Raw genomic sequence first — 25,108 nt, 5'->3', positions numbered from 1 at the left:
CGAAGTATTCCGAGAAGAGGTGACATCACTTCCACATACACTATTCTAGGGTATACAAAAGGATAGCAAGCTCCCAAATTCATTTTATGAGCCAGCATAACCCTGATACCAAAACAAGTCAAAGACACCATTAACACAATGAATGACAGGACACTATTCCTCCTGAACACAGATGTAAAAATTATTAACAAACAATTATCCTGTAAAAGCCAACAATACATGAAAAAAATAATAGCCATGATCAAATACCAGGCACAAAAGCATGGTTTAACATGTGTGTTTGTGTCTGGGGCTGGAGGGGGGGGGCACTCAATATAATATACCACATAAACAAAACAAAAGATAAGAACCATGTGCTCATATTGATCAATGCAGATACAATGATAAATATATAGACCAATGGAACAGAGTAAAGAACCTATAAATAAATTCAGCCACTTATGAACAAATGGCTTCAACAAAGATCCAAACAACTTTCACTGGGAAAGAGTCACTTCAATAAAGTATTTGAAACTATAAGAATAAAAACAGACCCATACATACCTCATCCCGTGTATAAAAAATAGCTAAAGATGAATTAAAGACCTAAATGTAAACTACAGAGCTATAAAGATCATAAATGAGAAAATGGGAGCAAATATAAGAACCCTATTGCAGGGCATAGACACATTATCATATTTTTAAAATGAAATATAAACAGTAGACAATAAAATAGATGACTGCAACCTACTAAAAATAAGACACTTCTGGTCATCAAAATATTTCATCAAAAGAGTAAAAAGAACAAGAAATAAATTGATAACACAACAGAAACAGGACTGATCTCTAAAAATCTATAGAAAACTGCAGCACCTCTCAAAGAAAAAGACAAACAATCCAATTTAAAAGTGGGCAAAGATTATGAACATACAGTTCACCGAAATTACAGCCAAATGGCAAACAAATCTATGAAAAATACATTCACGAGCCATCCAGGAGATGCAAATTAGAGACGAGATACCACTTTACACCAACAATAACAGTCAAGTTAAAAAAAACAACAACAGAAAATCACACATGCTGGAGGGGCTGCAATGGTTGGAACTTCATACCATTCTAGTGAAACTCTAACTGTAAAACCACTGTTGAAAGTGATATAGCGTCACATCAAACTGGATCATAAAAAGTCTATATGATCCAGACATCTCCCTGTTGGGTCTATGTCCAAAAGAAGTAAGTGCTATAACATGAACAGACACACGCACACCCATGTTCCTCACAACACTGCTCACAATCGTAGGAAGATTGAAACAACCTAAGTGCCCATCAGGAGAATAGCTAGAGAAATATTGGTTTGTACACACAATGGAATATTACGCATCACCAAAAAACAATGAGAAAACCACAACACACCTCCTGACATGGATGGACATGGAAAACATGCTAAGTGAATTCAGCCAACCACACAAGGACAAATACTAGAGACCACTATTACACGGACAAAGAAACAAGACAAAGACTTTCATACTTAAGGGAACGGACTTTGGAGATTCCCAACGTGGGAAAGAAACAGAGGGAGGATAAAGCAATGGGCTTGACGATTGAGGGATGTTCACTTGGGTGGGATGGAATGTAGTAGTCCACTAGCGAGAGAAGAGATATCGAGGTGGGGAGGGAGGGTAAACTATTGCAGGGTTTGATTAGTAGTTGAAAGTTTTGAATGCAAAATTGATTATCTGAAATGTAAACTCCACCCAATTTGCAAAAATATAATAATATATAATATAATTATAAGGGTTCCTGAAGGGTAGGGTGGGGGAAGGAAGGAATAAAAGGGAACTGATATCAAAGAGTTCAAGAAGAAAGAAAATTATTTGAAACTGATGGTGGCAGCAATTGTACAATTATGCTTGATCTAATTGAATTATGGATTGTTATAATATCTGTAAGAACTCCCAATAAAATGATTGATTTTTTTTAAAGAAAAAATTTTCTGGTCAGATTACCTGAACTATATCCAGCTTTGCAGTGTATGGTATATATAATATACAAAAGGACAAGTTAATCTCTTTGTATTCGGCTGGTTTCTTGTCTAAAAGGGAAAATGATCTTAGTACTGAACTAACAGTGTCAATATGAAATTATATCATCTAATCCATATACAAGCAATTAAAACAGTGACGAGGATATAGTAAAGGCTAAATAAGTAGCATCATCATCATGCTTCTTATTCCTAGAGGAACTGACATTAGTGGTTTGGATGCTTCTGAGCAGCCATGTAGATTATTTTTTCTAATGCTTTCAACATAAAATGTCCTCGTTCCATATTTCTGGCTTATGCTCTCATCAACAGCTCCAAGAAAGACCTGAGATTCCAAGGACTGAAGTGAGCACCAATCACGTCTTGATTTACTTTAAAGAGGTAAGATTCTCTGTGACTCTGTGCTTGGTCTGAGAGGGCATCTAGACTGACTCAAATTTCAGTCCAGTTCCCAGTGTTTTTCACATGCACAGATGGCAGGAAAGAAAATGATCAGAGAGAGAAATGAGGCTTGTACTGGCTAACAAGGCTCAGTGTACTACATTTGTCTGTTCATACAATTGACTCTTGTGTTCTTATTTACTTTGTCCTTATTTTATATGCCACTGAATGTGATATGCAAATCAAAATGACCTACTTTTTCTATTAGTGTTAGTTGGATTGCAAGTCTTGGTACTAGATTAATATGGTATGTGGGCGGGGGGGAAACTAAGTAATCTTTATTCTAATTCCGTTTTTCCTGTCTCTTCAGCTAACCAATCAAACCCTGAGTTTCTCCTTCTCAGTGGAACAAGATATCAAAATAAAGAATTTAAAACCAGCTGCAGTCAAAATCTATGATTATTATGAGACAGGTAAGATTTGGCCTTGATGAGCTTTATAACAGAACAAATGGCCAACCTAGTTAAAGGGGTAATTACCTTCTCTGACACAAAATTCCACAATGTTTCCTTGGAAGAAAATTTGAGTTTATGGTCACTAAATAATCATATTCTTGTGTATTATCCTATTATATATCTTCTTAGAATTCTTATATATTAGACTATAACCTATCTCCTAAATATCCTTAGAACCATTCTTACAAATTGATTATGAAGTTCTGCCTGAATTTTCCTATAAAATTGCTTAGTGTGGGCTAAATGATTCCAAGAAATGAGAAGAGTAACAATAACTAAAATACCATCTCCCAGCACTGATATGTGATATGGAACGTAAAGGTTTATTTATAGTTGACTTCTGCTTTTGGAGTTGTTTTTAGATGTGATTGAGTCTGTTCGTACTCATAGGCAATCTTTGTACAAGAGAATAAAATATCAGCTGTTTCTGCACCATCCTCAAAAGTGTCGCCAGGTTTGAGCCCACAGTTTCAGGCATTGTATGTTTTGCATAATCTCACAAAATGTGGAACACTTTTCAGTGTAAAAGGAAATTCTTTCATTGACTCAGGACTTTGCACTAGAAACGTAGGACTTAATAACCCAGTATATCATAGAACATGGTAGTGTTAAAATTCAACTTCTTCTTGCCGCAAAAACAAAACTTTAGAGAGGAGGACACTAACGCAATAAGGAAAACAAACAAACACACAAACAAACAAACTGAGAAACAGGGCTCTAGGGAGCCCTAGAGATAGACACGTTCATAATATCTGTGTAACCTGTCCCTCAATCTGTACCCAAGCCCAATTTTATCTCTTGTTCTGCTTCCCCAATTCTAAATGGCTTATTGTAGAAGTAGTCTTCTTGTTTTGCTTTGTGTTTTTTTTTAAATCCTTTTATTGGGGGCACATACAACTCTTATCACAATCCATCCATCATTTGAATCAGGCGTGTTTGTACATATGTTGCCCTCAATTTCTGGAAGTAGTCTTCTTCGTTGGCTATATAGCTCTTTGGATATCAGAGTACCACTTCCTTATTTGAGTTATGTAATTCAGTAGTTACTCACGTGTCTGCTACTGAATGTGTTCATTCTTTATTCACAAGGCCCATCCTTTTCTTCTTTCAGATGAATTTGCCATTGAAGAGTACAGTGCCCCTTGTAGTTCTGGTAAAGTATAAACAGTAAACTCTAATGCCAACTGAGGAAGGAAGGAAGGAAGGAAGGGATGGACTAAGGGAGTGAGGGAGGAAGAAATGAATAGAGAAAAACAGTATTTCACCTTTCTGCATAAGATTGCTTCTTAAGATGAGTGTATCCTTGTCATAGTATAAAAACTTCTGCTGTTATCTGTTAAGAATTGAATGATTTCAAATGAGAGATTTAATGTCTAAAACTTTCCTCTAAGCTAGTTGACAGGATTTATTTTGACAGGATACTATTTCCTGTAAGGATGTCAGTTCTCCACTTCAAATCTGTAAATGTCAGAAAATTCTATCGTAAAAAGTAAATAAAATTTTATTAAGTAAAAATATTTATGATGTAAAACTACTCCTACAGTAGATCATAGAATTTCTCTGGTAGTTATATCCTTTCTGATATTGTTTAGAATCGGAACAAGGAAATGCTTGAGGAGTGGAAATGTATGTACCTCATCAGATGGACTTCGGCAGAAATGAAGATCTATCAACAGAGAGGAGAAAGGAAGGAAGGAGTTCATAGTACATGTATTGAATAAAGTTATATTTACAATGCTTTACTCTCTTTGTTTTCTATTTATCAATGTTAGTTTTCCTTTTGAAATATATCTATATTCTCCATAGCATTTTAAGGGACATTTAAAAATCTATCCACAGGAGTACATTCAAAAATACAATAAATAAATAAAATAAAATTCTAAAAATTATTTAAGTAACCCCAAGGAATGCAGGAAAAATAAAACATAAAAAGAAACAGAAGTGTGGTGTGTGTATATTCTTACCTGTTGATAATTATGTTAGGTGCAAATAATTTAAATGTTAAAAAGACAGAATGGTTAGAGCATATTTTAAAAGATTGAACAAATTTGCTATCTCCAAGAAAAGCTCCCTTGTAAAATGATAGAGCTTGAAAGTAAAATGAGGGAGAATAATATGCCATGAAAACATTAATTAAAAGAAACTAGGAACTATGTTAATATCAGATGAAGTAAACTTCAAAATTAAAAGAAAAAGTCTTGATGTGATTGAACTATTATAAATGTGAATTATATGCCAATAAAACTGTTCAAAAAATTATCATGGAAAGTAAGTGGAATTACATACTATGAAAAGAGTAAATTCAGCATGAAGACATACTAATACTTAATGTGGATAAATCAAACAAAAGATAAGCAAAAATCAGGTTTAAAAAAAAAGAAACTAATAGACATAAAAGGGCAAATAGACATTTCTTTAAGACTTCAAAAGCCATATGTAAATAATTGTTAGCACAACTGGTCAGTAAATCAGAAAGGCTATAGACGAGCATGATTAGCCAATGGAATCAAAGATCAGAAGCAAAGCAAAAATGCCCACTCTCGCTGCTTTTATTCAAAAGAGTACCAGAAGTTCTAGCCACTGGACTAAGAAAAGGCACGTGCACCACACATGGACTTCCCCAGATGGAATACACAGAAATCAAATTGACTGCATCTCTAGGAAAACACAATAGAGCAACTCAATATCAACAACTAAAACCAGACCACGGGCTAACTGTGGAACAGACCATTAATTGATCATATGTAAGTTCTGGATAAAGCCGAAGAAAATAAAAACAAATCCACAAGAGTCAAATATGACCTTGAGTCTGTTCCACCTGAATTCTGAGAACATCTCAATAACAGGTTTGACACATTGAGCACTGATGGCAAAAGGCCTGATGAGGAGTGGGAGGACATCAACACCATCATTCATGAGAAACACAAAACATCATTTAGAAGCCAGGAAAGAAAGAAAAAATCCAAGGGAATGTGAGAAGGGATTCTGAAATTTTAATTGTCGAGAAGCTAAAGCAAATGGAAGAAAGATGCATTCAAGGGGCTGGATAAAAATTTTCAAAGAGCACCTTGAGGAGCAAAGCCAAATATTTTAACAAAATATGCAAGGACCTAGAATTAGAAAACCAAGAGGGAAACATACGCAGCATATCTGAAACTGAAAGAACTCAAGAAAAAAAAATCAAGCCGCAAAATGCAATTTGAAAGATTCTAATATCAAACCCTGGTGGTGTAGTGGTTAAGCATTGGGTTGTGATCAGATTGGTCGGTGGTTCAAAACCACCAGCTGCTCTGTGAGAGAAAGACTGGGCTTTCTACTTCCACAAACAGTTACAGTCTCAAAAAATTCACGGGGGGTCGTTATGAGTCAGCATTGATTTGATGGCAGTGAGATACGCAAAATATTGAATGATGCAGGAAGCATCAAGAAAAGATAGAAAGAAAACACAGAGGCACTGTACCAAAAAGAAGTAGCAACAGTCCACCATTTCAGGAGGTAGCATATGAGCAAGAACCAATGGTGCTGAAAGAAGAAGTTCAAGATTCACTGAATGCGTTATACTAAAAACAAGACTCCAGGAATTGATGGAATACCCATGCCATGTTTTCAGAAAGCTGAAGAAACAATGGAAACACTCACTCAACTATGCCAGGAAATTTGGAAGACAGCTACTTGGGCCAATTGACTGGAACAGATCCATATTTGTTCCCATTCCTAAGAAAGGTGGCCCACACTATAGAATAGTTATCACTGATATCACACACAAGTAAAATTTTGCTAAAAATCATCCAACAACGGTTGCAGCAGCATATTGACAGGGAACTGCCAGAAGTTAAGTTATAGTTATATATATAACTATATATATATAGTTATATATGTATATATATAGTTATATATATAGTTATATGTATATAGTTTTATATATATATATATAAAATGAGAGGGGAATAGAACTATGTACTCATATCTATATGTTAAGAACTAAGGTTGCAGATAGACATTGGTCCTCAACTCAAGTACTCCCTTAAGACAAGAACACTTTGTTCTAACAATCTGGCATTCTGGGAACTTACCCTCCCAACATGATTGCTGAAGACAAAATGGGTGCCTAAGCAAGTGTGTTGAAGAAAGCTGATGGTGCCCGGCTATCAAAAGATATAGCATCTGGGGTCTTAAAGGCTAGAAGATAAACAAGTGGCCATCTAACTGTGAAGAAACAAAACCCACATGGAAGAAGTACACCAGCCTGTGTGATCATGAGGTGTCGATGGGATCAGGTATCAGGCATTTAAGACCCAGAATAAAATCATACCTAAGGTGAATGGGGGGTAGAGGGGTGGCATGGAGTGGAGACCCAATGCCCATCTGTAGACCATTGGACATCCTCTCATAGAGGGGTCACAGGGAAGAGATGAGCCAGTCAGGGTACAGTCTAGCACCGATGAAACACTCAACTTTCCTCTAGCTCTTTGGTGGTTCTTTCACCCCACTATCATGACCTTACAAATTGGATCAGACCAGAGCATGCACACTGCTACAGATAAGAACCCACAACACAGGGAATCCAGGATAGATAAACCCCTCATGGCCAACAAGGAGAGTAGAGCTATCAGGAGAGGATGGGGGGAGAAAAGGGGAACCAATCACAAGGATCAAACTAGAACCCCCTCCCAGGGAGACGAATAACAGAAAAGTGGGTGAGGGGTGACGGAGGATGATATAAGATATGGAAAAAAATAATCTATAACTTATCAAGGGCTTTGGAGGGAGGGTGTGTGAGGGAGGGAGGGGGAAGAAATGGGGAGCGGATATCAGGGGCACAAGTGGGAAGAGAATGCTTTGAAAATGATGATGGCAGCGTATGTGCAAATGTGCTTGATGCTTGACACACTGGATGTAAGAGCCCCCAATAAAATTATTTTTTTTAAAAAGAAGTTCAGGCTGGATTCAGAAGAGGATGTGTGTCAGTTACATAATCTGTCAACTTGCGAAGGGGTGGAGTCTAGCCTATCAATCAGGTCATAGTCAATGAGGCATCTCTGGGAGCATGGCCTTCTCCTGAGGATCCTGGGGTACTCCTATCTTCCTCCCTGGAGGCAGGACAGACACTCCCTGTGAGACATTCCTGTTGACAAGACATATGGAGCTACACTAGTACCCTGGAGCTGGAGGAGCCACATGGAGACCCAGGCCAGCACTGAAATGCTTCCTCTGCCACTGGATCCACAAGAGTTTGCACCCACTGGCCAGTGATCTTCCTGCAATCGGCATCATTGCATGTGTTGCATGAGTCTGAAGAGGAACTTATAGACTGGCATCAGACATATGGGTCAATATTGGTCTTGTGGACTTGATCTGGACTGGACTGGGATGTTTTCTTAATATATAATTACTCTTTATATAAAGCTCTTTCTTATACATATATAAGTGTCTATTAATTTGTTTCTCTAGTCAACCCAGATTAACACAATATGGAACAAGAGGTATCATTGCTGATGTCCGGTGGAGCTTGGCTCAAATCAGAGAATACCACAAAGATGTTTATTTTTGTTTCATTGATTATACAAAGGCATTTGACTGTGTAGACCATAATAAACTATGGATAACCTTGAGAAGAATGGAAATTCCAGAACACTTCATCTTGCTCTTTTGGACTTGTACATGGATCAAGAGACAGTTGTGCAAACAGAACAAGGGACTACTGTATAGTTTCCAATCAGGAAAGCTGTACATCAGGGTTGTATTTTCTCATCATATTCATTCAATCTATACACTGAGCAAATTAGCAGATAAGCCAGATTATATGAAGAAGAATGCAGCATCAGGATTGGAGGAAGGCTTATTACCTGGATACCTGAAGTATCCAGGTGACACAATCTAGCTTGCTGAAAGTGAGGAGGTCTTGAAGTACTTGATGAAGATCATGGACTACATCCTTCAGTATGGATTACAACTCAGTGTGAGGAAGACCAAAATCCCCACAACTGAGCCAATAGGTAACATCATGATAAATGGAGAATGGGCTGTAGTTTTCAAGGATTTTTTTCTTGCTTGGATCTACAATCAATGCTCATGGAAGCAACAATCAAGAGCTCAAAAAAATGTATCTCATAAGGTAAAACTACTGCACAAGAACTCTTTAGAGCATTAACAACAAGGATATTCTTTTGAGGACTAAGATGTGCCTGACCCAAGCCATATGTCCAATATATGCAAGTGAAAGTTGGACAAGGAATAAGGAAGACTATAGAATTGATGCATTTGAATATTGGTGCTGGAAAAGAATATTGAAAGTACCATAGACTACCAAAAGGACAGACTGATCTGTATTGGTAGAAGTAAGACCAGAGTGCTCCTTAGAGGCAAGGATGGCAGTACTTTGTCTTACATACTTTGGGCACATTGTGAGGAGAGATGTCTCTGGAAAAGAGCATCATGTTTGGTAAAGCAGAGAGGCAGCAAAAACGAGGAAGGCCCTCAATGAGATGGATTGATACAGTGACTGCCTCGATGGGCTCAGGCACAGGAACAGTTGTGAGGATGGTGCAGAACCATGCAGTGTTTCATCCTGTTGTGCATGTTGCTATGGGTTGGAGCTGGCCAGATGGTACCTGACACCACCACCAACAGCAACAACACAAGAGGCAGACTTATTCAAACTTCTTAGATACAGGCAAACCCCTAGAAGGATTGAGTCACTGGGCCTGGGGGCTCCAGACCATAGTCTCATGTGACACCAAGGTCAAATGGCATAACGCAGTCCATAAAGACAATGTTCTACTCCTACTTTTGTGAGGAACGAGTGGAGCCTTAAAAAGTCATGAGTAGCCATATAGGCTGCCACTATTGTTCTCTCCTGTCAAAACCAAAGAAGAGTGAGGAAAATCCAAGACACGTGGAAACAATTAGTCCAATGAACTCAGGGGCCACACGTTCATCAGTCTTCATGACCATGAAACCAGAAGAACTAGATGGTTCCAGACAATCGCTATAAACTGCTCTGAAAGGGATCAAATTAGCGGGTCCTGGATAAAGTGGGAGAAAAATACATACACAACTCAAAATCATGAAAGAAATCAGACTTGCTGATTGGAAGGAGATTGATATAATCCCTGTGTTAGACAGGGTTCTCTAGAGAGATAAAACCAAATTCTTGATAATATAATATATTTATTTATAAAGGTAATTAATATATAACAAAAAATGAAATGTTAAATCATAAAGATAATTAGATATATATAACGAGAAATGAAATGTTAAATCATATACAGATAAATATACAATACAAGAAATAAACAGTTAAATTAGAAAGCACTACAAATGGCTTAGTGCAACTCACGTCCGTGAGAGAAAGTTGAGAGACTAGCAGTCCTTCCAGTCTCTATCTGATGCCAGATCTTCCTGTATTTGTAGAGAGCTAGGTTATGTCAGCACAGCAGCCAATTACAAGGCAGGTCACCAATTGCCAGTTCCCAGCTCCAGAGAAGTCTTAAAGGGACCTCAACTTACAGCAACACAGTCCACAGGCTAGGCGTCCCACAGGCTGTGTAGCCTTTAAATTAAAGCACAGAACAAGCAAGGCAGCCGCACACTGGTCCGATGATCACAGAGCGAGAGACAAGAAAGGCAAGGCTCACCAAGCCATCCATCTCTCCGCCCCTCAGTCAATCCCACCTGCGTTTATCAGCCAGGCTGGCACAATAAACGGTCTCAATCCCTGAGAGCATGATCTTTAGTCACCTCTCAAGCCTGGAATTGAACTCACTCTGTGCTCAACTGTCAGCCAAACAGTACATAGGCCTATAAGGTGGAGTCTGTGTGTTGTTGTGGGTTATGAACTGGCATGCAAGTTCAGTCATTTCAAACCACCAGCCACTCCACAGGAGAAAGATGAGGTTTCTGCTCCTGTAAAGATTAACAGCCTCAGAACACACAGGGGCAGTTCTACAATTTTTCCATACAGTTACTATGAAACCAAATTAACTAGTTGGCAGTGAATTTGATCAATAAGATGATTAGTAACACCAGGAAGGTATGCCCTCATTAGAATATTCAGTTATACCGGACCAAAAGGGCAGCATTTGCCCAAAATTCAAAAGGCAGAAAGGAATAGGCAAGAAGGACAAATGGAAACAGGGAAACACAGAGAGGAGAAGAGATGAGTATCATTAGATTGTGGGGTTGCAACCAATGCAATGAAACAAATGGGTATACATTGTTAAATAGAAAGCTTAAATTGCGCTATACAATTTCACCTAAATGACAATGAAACGGTAAGTTTTGTTAGTTAGTTAGTTTGTTTGTTTGTTTGTTTGTTTGTTTGTTTGTTTGTTTGTTTGGGGCGGGGAGCTTGTGTGTTTGGGTTTGTTTTTTTTAAATGACACAGGCTGTTGTTAGCTGCTATCAACTTACATACTTAGGACTATTATCCAGAGAGACTAATCTCTGAAGCAAGACTTCATGCTTGGTAAAGTGGAGGAGCAGCGAAAAAGAGGAAACCCCTCAATGAGACGGAGGACACAATGGCTGCAACAACGAATCCAAACATAACCATGATGAGGATGGTGCAGGACAGGGTGGTGTCTTGTTGCTATGAGATGGAATCAACTTGATGGTACCTCACCACAACAACTAGCAGAACCGAGATTGTGGCTGCAGGCTTCCAAGACGCACCCACATGGTTTCCACTTCCTGGGAGTCGTGGCCCCGTATACTCTCAGTTTACATTAAACAGAACTAACCTGGACAATCAATGGAATACTGAGGAATGCCAGTATTCAAATAGCAATATTATGACTTCCACTTTGCTTTCCCCCAGATCTTTGGTTCTGAGAGAAATCAGTTGCCACATCTGAAGACACCCAAGCAGCCTGATAAAAGAGATAGAGAGAGATAGACCTGTTCTTTTTTAAAAAATTATTTTATTGGGGGCTCATACAACACTTATCACAATCCATACAGACATCCATTATGTCAAGCACATTTGCACATTTGTTGCCCTCATCATTCTCCAAATATCTGCTTTCCACTTGAGCCTCTGGCATCAGCTCCTCATTTTTCCCCTGCCTCCCTATTCCCCCCTCCCTCATGTACCCTTGATAATTTACAAGTCATTATTATTTCATCATATCATACACTGTCCAACGTCTCCCTTCACACACTTTTCTGCTGTCTGACCTCCAGAGAGGAGGTTATACGTAGATCTTTGTCATTGGATTGGTTCCCCACTTTCTACCCTACATTCCCTCCACCCTCCCGGTATCACCACTCTCACCGCTGGTCCTGAGGGGTTCATCTGTCCTGTATTCCCTGTGTTTCCAGTTCCCACCTATACCAGTTTGTTCTTTTGTCAGTCCACAATATTTTCAGTGTTCTTCTTCAGCACCACGACACAGGCTTTTGTTGTGCTTGGGTGCTGTACAACCAGTTCCGACTCATAGCAACCCTATCTATGTATAACAGAACAAAGCACTGCTGTGCTTTCCTCAAAACTGTTCATGTGTTTGACAAGTTGCAGCCACTTGTCAATCCATTTTGTCAAGGGTCTTCTTCTTTTTCACTGCCCCTCTACCTTACCAAGCAAGATGTCCTTCTCCAGGAACTAATCTCTCCTGATAATATGTCGAAAGCATGTGGAAAATAAACCTCACCAACCTTGCCTCTAAAGAGCATTCTGGGTGTACTTCTTCCAAGACATATTTATTTGTTCTTGTGGCAGTAGCCCACAGTACTTGGAATACTCTGCCAACACTGTAGACCAATGCATCATTTTTTCTTCAGTGTTACTTATTCAATGTCCAACTTTCACATGCATATAAAGCCATTGAAAATACCAGGCCTTGGGTCAGGCCTACCTTAGTCCCCAAAGTAGGGGACTTGCTTTTCAACACTCAAAAGAGGTCTGTTCAACAACCTTGTTTTTCAACACTCTAAAGAGGTCTTATGCCTCAGATTTACCTAATGCAGTATGTCATTTGATCTATGTATGCCTCAGACTTACCTTTGATCTATTTGTGCCTCAGACTTATCTTTGATCTATTTGTGCCTCAGACTTACCTAATGCAGTATGTCATTTGATTCACACTTTCTTGAGCTTCAATTGTGAATCTGAACAAGACAAAATCCTTGACAACTTCAACTTTTTCTCCTTTTACCATGATGTTACCTATTGGTCCAATTGTGGGGGTTTTTGTTTTCTTTACATTGAGTTACAATCCGTATTGAAGGTTATACTCTGTAAACTTCATTAGCAAGTTCAAGCCCCCCTCACTTGTATCAAGCAAGGTTGTTTTATCTGCATGTTGCAAGTTGATGATAAGCCTTCCTCTAATCCTGATACTGCATCCCTCTTCACATAGTCCAGCTTCTCTGACAATTTGCTCAATAAACAGATTGAATAATTATTCTAAGTGGATACAACTCGGACACGTGACTTTACTGATTTTAAACTATGCAGTGTTCCTTGTTTCTGTTCATACAACTGCCTCTTTGTCTATGTACAGGTTCCACAGGAGCACAATTAAATATTCTGGAATTCCCATCTCCTCAAGGCTATCCATGGTTTGTTATGATCCACACAGCTGAATGCCTCTACATCGTCAAAGAAACAAAAGTAGAGATCTTGCTGGCATTCTCTTCTTTTGACCAAGATCCATCTCCCATCAGCAATGACATTACTTGTCCTGTATCTTGTCTATCAGTTTGTTGTACTGTGGTGGCTTGTGTGTTGTGATGCTGAAAACTGTCACTGATATCTCAAATACCAACAGAATCACCCAAAGGAAACAGGTTCCAGCAGCTTCAGACTAAGAATATAGCACGAAAAAGGCAAAGACTGTCCACTTGAGAGGATTAGCCACTGAAAACCCTATGGAAAGTATCAAAACATTGTCCATTACTGAAAAGTTAATGACCAGCTGTAAAAAAAAATCAAACACCAAAGAAGTACTAAGAATATGTATATGTATATATATATATATATATATAAAAAATTCTAAGCCCTCAAGTGATATTATCACATTTTGTGGACTTGACTATAGACAGCTCTCTTGATAAAGATAGAAAGATGAATAGATATGAAAATGTGCAAAGAGAAACAATTTTAAATGGGATTATATATAATTGTATTATTATTGGTTTAAAAAAGAAAGGTACTGGTTTCTGTTTTAGTTGACTGTAATAGGAAAAGTAAAATAAAGCTCAGAAATCATTGAAGCTTAGATAAATATTTCTTTGACATTAAAAATAACTTTAATTCAATATATGTAATTGATTAAAGATTAGTTGCTAAAAATTCCATTAAAAAAGATACATTAGTGTTGAGAAGACATCTTTAAGATTAAGATTATTAAGATCATAAGCAATGGAGTATTACTCATTCTCAAAGAGAGATTAAATCCTGATACATGCTACAACACTGATGAGCTTTTGAAAAATCATGCTAACTGAAGTATGTTGGTCACAAAGGGACTAGTATTATATGAAGAATAACATATGAAATATCTAGACTAAGTAAGTGTGGTAGTTACACAGTGTTATGCCAACTTGATAAAGGAATGAAGGGGTGGAGTCTAGCCTGTCAATCAGATCACAGCCTGATTGATCCCTCTTTGTGGGTGTGGCCTTCTCAGGATTCTGGGACTTCCTCTCTTCCTCCTTGGAGGTGAGACATTCTCTCTCTCTACTTCACATTCCTGTTGACAAGCCACGTGGAGATATGCTTATGAGAGCCAGAGCCCTGGAACTGAAGGAGTCACGTGGAGACCCATGCCAGTGCTGAGATGCTTCCACCACCACTGGACCCATAGGACTTTCCAACCACCAGCCTGTGATCTTCCTGCATTCAGCATCATTTCATGTGTTGCATGAGTCTGAAGAGGAATTTATAGACTGGTATTGGAATTATGGGCTAATATCAGACTTGAGGACTTGATCTGGACTGGGCTGAGATGTTTTCTTAATATACAATTACTCTTTGATAGAAAGCTCTCTCTTACACATATATGAGAGCCAATTAATTTGTTTCTCTAGTCAATCTGGATTAACACAAGGACCAATTAAACAAAAAAAGATGTGTCTGCTCCCATAAGGATTTACAATATCAGAAACTCTAAGAAGCAGTTCTAATCTTCCTATAAGGGTGCTTTGAGTCAGAATGGACTCACCAGTAATGGGGTTTTATTATTGTTGTTGTTATCATTTTTGTTTTTGAACTCACCTCCCATCATTCATCTGACAGAAGAAACTACAGGGTATTAAGCATATTACTGAGAGAACTTGCCTGCAATCATTCACTGACCCTGGGGACATGTCCTAACAACTTTTGTTCAGATCCAATATGTGCATGTTTACTGATTATGCTGAACTAACTTTCAAAACTCAGCTAGGCAGCAGACCTCAGGAAGCTTGCGGGCACCTGCAACTGTCCTCCCACCATGCTTTCTCTGTTGGTATTTTCCTGGAAAAAACAGCCAGACTGGCCCTTAATACAACCATAGAGTAAACTGTAAAAGGACTCAGACTTTATGATTAGCAAAATAATTCCTGAGGGGCCTGTCATTGTCTTATGATTTGATAAATATCAGCCAATTCAAAAAAACCTTTTTTTTCATTTAAGCTCTGTGAAAATTTTCTTTCCTTGCAGAACTTTCGTGAAGTCTTACAAAATACTGTTCAACCCCAGATCATTTGGTCACTTCAATAAATTCCGTTTTTCCCCTCAATAAACTTTAATTTTAATAGAAACTCCAGTTTGTTCTTTGACACGCTCAATCATTTTAAAACTATAAAGAAGTTGCTGTTATTTTGATAGTCATTGTGTCAGAAACATCTTAATATTCTGATACACATATAAAATTTAAGTATGAGAATTAAACCACACCAACCCGACTACCATTGAGTCCATTCTAATTCATATCAATCCTACATGAGACTTCACAAACTGTAAATCTTAATGAAAACAGCCTCATTGTACCTCACATGGAGCAGCTGGGGGTTTGAACCACCAACCTTGCAGTGAGCAGTTCAATACTAATCCAAGAGCACTATAGATAATATTAAAATAGAGAATACTCAAGATATTAAAGGCAATCTTTCTGTGTTAGTGTCAAACAACATTTTGCACCTGGGGGAAAAAACGGTGCCAAGCTGTAATATGTACTTAATCTGACAAAAAAGGGTTTTGTCATGTCCAGTAAGTGATCCTTGATTACTCAAAGTCTGTCAATATATAAACCACACAAAAGACTTGCATCATTAATATTATCACAATAACACTTGGCATGGTTAATTCTTTTTCCATGGGCATGGAGCTACTAGTATAAAATTAAACTGCTTCTTTTTATTAAGCATAAAATAAGAACACCTTGAAAATTAGAGGAAATCCATTTGTGAAATCATATAAAATAAAAGAACATTTTTCTATAAAATATGCTATAACTCAAACTGAGAATCATAGATGGAAATCATTAAATGCAGCAGCTTCCAATGTTAATGTAATATTTGTCAAAGTATAATATGCCTAGTTTAAAGAGTGCCTAAAAAAGTAAGGTATTTACTGATAGTATAAGAAAAAAATATATTAGGATAAGAATCATGTGCTATGTTAATATAAAATATGCAATAAAACATGTGGCTTATCTGTCTCACTGGGACAGAAATTATTTGCACTGCCACCTGGGGAGAAAAAGCTAAAAAGGAACTATGATGGCAAGAGTTGAACTGCTAATCGCAAGGGAAGTGATTCAAACCCATCAGCCCACTCAGGAAAAACATAAGGCTGCCTTCCCCCATTACCTTGCAAACCACGAGGAGTTTCTATGGAGCCCTGTGCAGCTCTACTCCGTCTTATCTATACAGCTGCTATGAGTCAGAATCGCATTTATGGGAGGGGTGTCGGGGAAGGGAGACCTAAAAGGAGAAATCAACAAGTTACAAAATAACTTCACTAAATCTGGAAACATTACTCAGTAGTAAACAATGACATTAACTAACTATATGCCCTAGATAATCTTTAAGTGGCCCTCATTGCCTTAATAATTTTAAAATCATGTGCTACGCATCATTTTTTCCTTCTTTCTGAGTATCTGATAAACTTTCTGATATTCTTCCTCCTCTAAAGATGATCTTTTATGGAAAAAAATTTCATATGTTTGGACTAATCATATCCATATGTGCTCACCTCTGCTGTCTAGCCAATTCCAACTCATGGTTATCCTATGGGAAACTAACACTGAGGAAAATATGGCAAGGACTATTTTCCCTAATTTATAACAAGGGGAATCTGGAAAGCTGGTATTCCATGGTAAGAATGCCTCCACTTTAGTAAGTTAAAAGTCAATGTACACTACCCTGTTTAGATATCATTTCCACAGATTCTCCCCTTAACAGCTATGCTGCCTTCAAGTGAGCACATGGTTGATTGTACCTCCCTACAGAAGTAGACATTATGCTTTAGTTCTCCCTTCCCATGGTGTTACCCAACCCCCCTCAATACAGGTATTAGGTTTCCTCACCTTTGAGTCGGGGGCCTTAATGTAGATACTCCCCATCTGTGAGGCATACTAAATATGCATGTCTTCAGGCTACCTATAAATGTCCCAAGATAGTAAAGTTTCTCTCTCTCTTCTCCCAGTTCCACGTGGACCATCAAGAGGGGCTGAGGTGAGCATGCTACGGTAAATGAGTCTGACTCCTTTATTTTATTTTCTCTCTTGTCTCTCCTATCCTCCATGACTTTACTATGATTTTTATATATTATCGCCATACAATTGCGCCTGGTTTCCTCTGACACTGTAGAACAGGGTTCATATACATCTTTACAGAAGCAGACTGCCTCTCTTTCTCTGTAAGACTTGCTAGTGGTTTCCAATCAGTCATTATTTTGGTTAGGAATTCAATGTTAAATCCAATGTGTCACCAGTGCTCCTCCATATTTGCAGAGCAAGATTACTAAGATCTATTTGGCATTTTAAGTGTGTCTGCAACCCTTTAACTTTTCAATGTTTAGCAACTAAACCAAAATAAATCCATTGATGTTGTCATTTCTGACTTATGGCAATTCCATGTATTAAATTAGAATTTCTAGGGTTTTCTTGACTGTAATCTTTACTGGAGAAGTCCTGGTGACGTAGTGGGTTACTCGTTGGGGTGGTGTGTTAGGACAGGTTGACCAGAGAAACAAATCCAGTGGCACTCATATATGTGTAAGAAAGGGCTTTATATCAAGAAGAAGTTATATATCAGGAAAACATACCAGCCCAGTCCAACTCAAGTCTGTAAGTCCAATACTAGTCCATAAGCCCCTCTTCAGACCTATGCAGTCACATGCAGTTAAGCAGAATGCAGGAAGATCACAGGTCAGTGGGGGCCAAGTCATGTGGATCCATTGGCGGTGGTGCGGGCAGCAATCAGGGTCAGTCAGCATGAAGGTGAAGGCAGGGAGAGAAGGGGAGAGGATCACAGGACCCTCCTTATGAGAAGGCCACACCCACAAGGAGGTACTATCAGGCGATGGCCTGAGTGACAGGCTAAGCTCTACCCCTACACTTTTATATATCTTCAAGTTGTAGCTGGTAACTGCAAGGGCACTACTGCAGCTGGTAACTGCAAGGGCAGCAGTTCAACTCTCCACCAGTCCCTCTGTGGAATAAAGATGGGGCTTTCTGCTGTAAAGATTCACAGTCCTACAACCCCACAGAAATTTCCATAGGAACTAAGCCCTATATGGTCCCTTAGAGTCAGAATTGACTATGGCAGTGAGTTTGGGTTTGGGGTGTTTTGGGTTTTTTTTGAATCTTTACTGAATTAAATGGCCTTCCTTCTGTAGTCTGCTTCTAAATGAGTTTTAACTGCCAAGTCTTAGGTTAGTAATGGAGTGCAAGCCTCTTGTGCCACCTGTGTTACCGTTAGGTGCCATCGAATTAGCTCTGACTCAGCAATGCCATGAATGAGAGATGATCACTCCCCAGTCCTGCAGATGCTTACCTTGCTGATTCATTCAATGAAAGACACGATGACTTCGAAAAAAGAAAAATTTACAGAGAGCATATTTATCCATTCAAATATCAAGCGACCAAACTTCAACCCAGTGCCCCAAGGTGTGAAGACAACATGCCGGCGGGGAGTAGGGAATCAAATATCAAGACTTGTAGCAATGTTGTGTAGCAACATTGTTTTTAAAACTAGAAAAAGTCCAAAGTTCAGCAATGGAAAAATATAAGAAAGATTTTTAAAGTTTTGGGAAAGATGGAATTAAAAGATGTGGAATTTTTCCATGTGCTTTTTAAAGTTCCCTTGTACATGTTTTTGTGTATTTACACAAGGTAGATGTTCATGAAAATTAATAAACTGTATCTTGCATATTAATGTAGACATGCTTTAAAAGCACACTATTAAGTGACAAAAATAAATTATAGCATATGTACATACCATTTGCATTTATAAAAACAGAAAACACACAAAAGTGTACTATATGCATATGCTGTGTGTATGGTAAAAAATATAAAAAACATGATTAAAAAAGATATACATTAGTAACCTATTATCAGAAAGTTGGGAAAGACATGAGGTTGGGGAGGGGTGGGGAAAGAACTGCACTCGTTTCTGTCATGTTCTATTTCACACAATGAAAATATCTCAAGTAAATATGGAAACATTCAACTTTGTCAAAGATTTTCTAACTTGTTCTACATATTTATAATGGTGTATATATATAAACATGTCATAACTTAAAATGAATAAATGTAGTCTATGGTAATTAGGATTAAAGACACACTAGTCTGACTTAAAGATAGAGAGGGAGGAATCTACTTTGCAAAGAGAGGTGGGGGGGAAAGTCCAAAGAAGAGACACTCAGACTGAAGTAGAGAGAAGGCTTGAAAAGACTGGGCACCGTGTCCACCGGCCAGGAGGTGACACTGAATCTGCTTCTTCTATTCACCACTAGACTTCAAGTTCTGTGAACGTGTAGAAAATAAATGTCTTATTTATTGCACATTGTGCATGCATCAGGACAGCACTTAAAACACAGTAAAGAGCCACACAATATTTATTGGGAAACAAAGAAGACATGGTTCAGATGACTCAAACTGTAAAGTGCTGAGACACACAATGAGAACAGAGTCTGATCTGGAAGAACATAAAGTTGATCTTTGATAAACATTTTTTAACATCTCTTTTATCTTTTCCTCCTCAATCACAGACAATTATGATTTTTTTTTCCTAACAGGGCCTTGTACTCAATTCTCCTAAAGTTCTGTTTCACTCAATTCCAGGAATAAATCTGTACTGAATGAATTACTGGCATAGCAATATGCCCCATGGCCTTCAAATACAGCTTCCTTTGACACCACTTTGAAGGAAACGCTTTAAGGAGGTGGAGGAAGATCATTTGAAAGTCCTTGATCTGGAGCTTTGTTGTACAACTTAAAGAACCTGTATTCTAGGAAATAGAGGAAAGAACTAGGAGGTAAAAGACATTTATAGAGGTCTAAATCAGGCATTTTCATATATATATATATATATATATATATTTATTTATATATAACAATAGGGATATAGGTCTATGTACATATATTTATATGTTAAGTATTAAGGCAGCAGATGGACACTGGGCCTCTACTCCAGTACTCCCTAAATGCAAGAACACTCTGTTCTAATAACCCAGAATTCTGTGATGCTCACCTTCCTGACACAATCGCTGAAGATCAAATGGGTGAATAAGCAAATGTGGTAAAGAAAGCTGATGGTGCCCAGCTATCAAAAGATATAGCATCTGGGGTCTTAAAGGCTTGTAAACAAGTGGCCATCTAGCTCAGAAGCATCAAAGCCCACATGGAAGAAGCACACCAGCCTGTGTGATCGTGAGATGTCAATGGGATCAGGTATCAGGCATCAAAGAACCACAACAAAAATCATATCATTGTGAATGAGGTGGAGTGTGGAGTGGAGACCCAAAGCCCATCTGTAGACAATTAGTTATCCCCTTACAGAAGGGTCACAAGGGAGAGACAAGCCAGTCAGGGACAGTATAGCACTGATGAAACATACACCTTTCCTCTAGTTTTTTAATGCTTTACCTCACTCCCCACCGCACTACCATGACCCCAATTCTACCTCACAAATCTGGCTAGACCGGAGCATGTACACGGGAGCACGTACAGATAAGAGCTCATAACACAGGGAATGCAGGACAGATGAACCTTTCAGTACCAATAATGAGAGTAGTGATACCAGGAGGTGAAGCGGAAGGTGGGGGGAGGAAGAGGGAACCAATCACAATGATCTACATATAACCCCCTCCCAGGGGGACAGACAACAGAAAAGTGGGTAAAGGGAAACAATGGTCAGTGTAAGACATGAAAATAATGATAATAATAATAGTCAAATTATCAAAGGTTCATGAGGGAAGGGGGAGGGAGGGGGAAATGAGCTGATATCAAGGGCCCAAGTAGAAAGAAAATGTTTTAAAAATGATGATGGCAACATATGTACAAATTTGTTTCACACAATGGATGTATGCATGGGTTGTGATAAAGCTACACGAACCCCCAATAAAATGATTTTTAAAATAAGAAAAGAAAACGATGCTGGCAATATATGTACAAATGTGCTTGACACAATGGATGAATGGATAGCTTGTGATAAGAGCTGTACGAGCCCCCAATAAAAGGAATTTTTAAAAAAAAGAAGACGAAAAAAGAAAGGAATCAATTCAACCAAGACTCTGATTTGGGCTTTTCGTCTCCAGATCTGTGAAAACATAAATTTCTGTTCTTTCAAGTGGAAAAAACAAAACAAAACAAAGAAAAAGAACCTTTATTCTAACTACCATATGGATTTTGTCCGCCCAAAATGCCTCAGTCTGTCAGAACTTAGCCCTAAAGGCAATGGGGCAATCTCTGAGGGCAACGACCCTTTGGGAATGTGGGCCTAATTCTAATCTCTATTTGGAAGCCTTGGGGAGATGCTTTTTGCAAACAGCAGCGGCACAAAGCCTGGTAAATACAGCTCAGGGACCAGGCTGAGGGCAAGGATATTTACCCAATACTTTCCAGATTAGTCCCTCACTATGGGAAAACACAGACCCCTCAGGCATGTCTGCTGTTTCTTCTCCTTATCCTCTTTCTCCGTTGATGTCTCAGAGTCCACAGAAGGGTAAATTTCCCTCCAAGGCCCTTCCCTAGAGTCTTTTCTTTATTTCAATCTCTCCCTTTCTTCTTTGCTTTGGCTTTCCCATTAAATGCTACCCTTCTGAGATGATTCTGGTTAATCCATTTTTTTCTCCTTCCATCGATCTCTCACTCTTGCAATATTTTTTTCTTTTATTGGGCCAATTACAGTCATAAACAAATAAGCAGTCATTAGAATCATGATGTGTTTAGTCATCATACCTCAAATCCCATGTACAAATCATTCTTTTGGATGGTAGACATTAACTCCAAAAATATTTCAAATGTATCAAGCCAACCAAACCCATGGCTGGCCAGTTGATTTCTACCCATAGCAACTTTACAGAATAGAATAGAACTGCTCCATGCAATTTCTGAGGCTGTAAATCTTTACAGAGGCAGACTGCCTCCATCCTTTTCCCTCAGAGCATCTGATGGCTTCTAACTGCTGACCTTTCAGTTAGCAGCCTAATGCTTAACCCCCCTGCCACACCTCACATTGAAGGTCATACGCGTAGAGAGACGATAGATCCTATCTTTTTTAATAAGGTGTTGGGTCTTCACCAAGAATCACCAATAGCTAAGTGGTCAGTGGGGAGAAATAATTTTCATTCTGTTAAGCCAAGGTTAAGTCCAATTGTAAAGTTGGTCAAATTAAATGCGTACTTTAGGACTTCTCTTATACACCTCTCCACATTCTTTCCAAAATAGTAACCGGATGATTGTAGTCCTCATTACCTCCTGGGGGAGAGGAAGTGCCAGAGACCTTGAACTCAGAGTTCTCTGGCCTCCTTGGCCACTATCCATCTGGCTTCTCTTTGTAATATTATTGCATTATTGGAGACGTTAACCATTTGCTTTCTCTCCATTTGGTAAAGATCAAAACATCCTCTCTGATTAATTGCCTCGTCTTAGCTATTGTTTACTATAGAACCTCCAATTTTCCACCGCATCCTATATCCGAATGTATATCCGCTGGGCCAGCACAGCCTTAGCTGCAGGTCACCTTGCGTCTTTGCAGTCCAGGCCCAACTGAGAGTTTTCCTCTGGGGAAATATGAGAACTCTTGTCTCACACAATTAAAACAAACAAACAAACTCACTGCCATTGAGTCAATGCTGACCCGCTGTGGGTTTCTGTGATTGTAACTATTTATAGGAGTAGAAAGCCCAGTGTTTCTCCTGCAGAGCCCAAAGTAGGGGGAAGCACAAATTGCCGTTTGCCTGGTATACTTTCCACCAGCCTTTTATTCTTAGGCTATTTTTGTCTGTGAGCTTAAGACGTGCAACAGATTGATGGCTTGTGTTTTCTGAGTCAGACTGCTAACTTTTGTCTCTTACTGCGTGAGTTCAGGCCGTTGACGTTCAGAGTTATTACTATTATCTGTGGATTCATTGCTGTCATCTCGTACCTTTTCTATTGGGTGTTTTCCTATCTCCCTTCATTTTAGTGTGCTGTGTTTATATGATGGGCTTCATTCTTTCCTTCTTTTCCCTCTGAGGCAATGTTATCTTGGTCATTGTTTTCGGTGCATTGACTTCTGGGCTATGGAGTTGCGCTATATGCCCGTCTCCTGCTTGTGCTTGGTGGATGTTGGTCTCCTGACCACAGTGAGTTGGCAAGGATTTTCCTTAGTTGTGGGTGTCTTATGGAGTATTCTTTGAAGTTATTCTTATTCAGGAAGACTCATACCTCTGTTTGTACACATTTTTAAATTTCCATAAAATTTATTTTTAGAACAGTTTTGTTTTTTAGGTTTAGAAAAAGTATACAAAAAGTATAGTAAGTTTCAATATGCCCCATTGTCTTTTGTTCCATTAACATATGCAATCCTGTAGTACATTTATTTAAATGTTCATAGTTCATAACTGTCTCTTATATAGTCCTATGGGTTTTTGACAAATCTTTAGTGTCATATGTCCACTGTGATAATGTATACAGAATAGTTTCATTACCCTAACAATCTTGAGAGCTCTACCTATCCATCCTTCCTCCTGATGAAACAGTTAAGAACTTGGTCTGTAACCAAAAGGTTGGTGCTCAAACACATCCAGATGTTCTTCAGAAGAGATACCGGTGATCTACTTCCATGATGTTTACAGGCTAGAAAAACTTTTCTGTATTCTGTCAAATGGGGCCAGTATGAGTCAAAAGTCATCTCCGCTTCCATGAGCAACAAGTCCCACTTCTCCAATTAAGTGCCAAGAAGCATCCAACTCTGCAAGCCAGCCTCCTGCACAAAAGCACTTATCGTACCTTGCTCCATGGGTTAGGAAGTCCATCACTGTTCCATGTTCTTGCTCCTGATTCTGCTGCTGCTCCTCTGAGCATAGATCTGTCATCTGGATCCAGGAGGTTCACTGGGCAGGGATCTCAGGTGTAGAAATGTGCTCCACTCCTGGCTATTGATAGCTATGAGCTCCCACCTCCTGTTTCTCAGAGGACACATTTTATACACTGGAGGGTGATACTATAGGGAATTCTGTTCATAATTACTCATAGGTGATTCTTATCAGTATTTTCCCCCACCTCTCTACCAGACTAATGCAGAGAAAAGTCCATTGGTGGGAGTTAGAGACCTTGGCAAGAAGAGCTACATTAAATAATTCACTGCCCCTGCACAGTGGCTGCATCGATGGGTTCAAACAAAAGAGCAATCGTGTGGATGGCACAGGACAGAATTCAAACAAAAGAACAATTATGAGGATGTCACAGGGCAGGGCAGTGTTTCATTTTAGTGTACGTAGGGTCACTATGAGTCAGAACCAACTCAATGGCACCTAACAACAACAACAAGGATTTTTGGTGGTATATGTATTGAGCTGTTAACTTCAAGGTTGGAGATTCAAACCCACCAGCTACTCCAAGGGAGACAAATGAGACTTTCTGCTCCCGTAAAGATTTACCCACAGAAGCATCTCTATGTGGTCACTGTGAGTTGAGATCAACTTGATGGTTGATCTAGTGAGTTTAGTTTTGGTTTGGTAGACATTGGTCTAGCCAATACAGTATATATGATCTAT

At 38.8% G+C, this 25,108-nt stretch overlaps 1 protein-coding gene and 1 pseudogene across 1 annotated transcript in view; both read left to right on the top strand.

Annotated features, from left to right (window-relative positions):
- The window catches only part of LOC101654166 (pregnancy zone protein-like), a 77,587-nt gene extending 72,929 nt beyond the window's left edge, over positions 1-4,658 (top strand). Inside the window, exons 33-36 of the mRNA XM_045290507.1 lie at positions 2,333-2,401; positions 2,772-2,874; positions 4,028-4,069; positions 4,509-4,658. Coding sequence (XP_045146442.1) covers positions 2,333-2,401; positions 2,772-2,874; positions 4,028-4,069; positions 4,509-4,531 — 237 coding nt within the window. The 3' untranslated portion in view covers positions 4,532-4,658. The remainder of the gene's footprint in view (positions 1-2,332; positions 2,402-2,771; positions 2,875-4,027; positions 4,070-4,508) is intronic.
- Positions 4,659-21,880: 17,222 nt separating this feature from the next.
- LOC115869708 overlaps positions 21,881-25,108 on the top strand; it is a 38,341-nt pseudogene continuing 35,113 nt past the window's right edge.

The sequence above is a fragment of the Echinops telfairi genome, unplaced genomic scaffold (genome assembly GCF_000313985.2).
Source record: "Echinops telfairi isolate 266 unplaced genomic scaffold, ASM31398v2 ScPeMD7_40;HRSCAF=151, whole genome shotgun sequence".
NCBI lineage: Eukaryota > Metazoa > Chordata > Mammalia > Afrosoricida > Tenrecidae > Echinops > Echinops telfairi.
The sequence above is the reverse complement of the archived record's forward strand: the minus strand, read 5'-3'. Positions and strand labels throughout refer to the sequence as shown.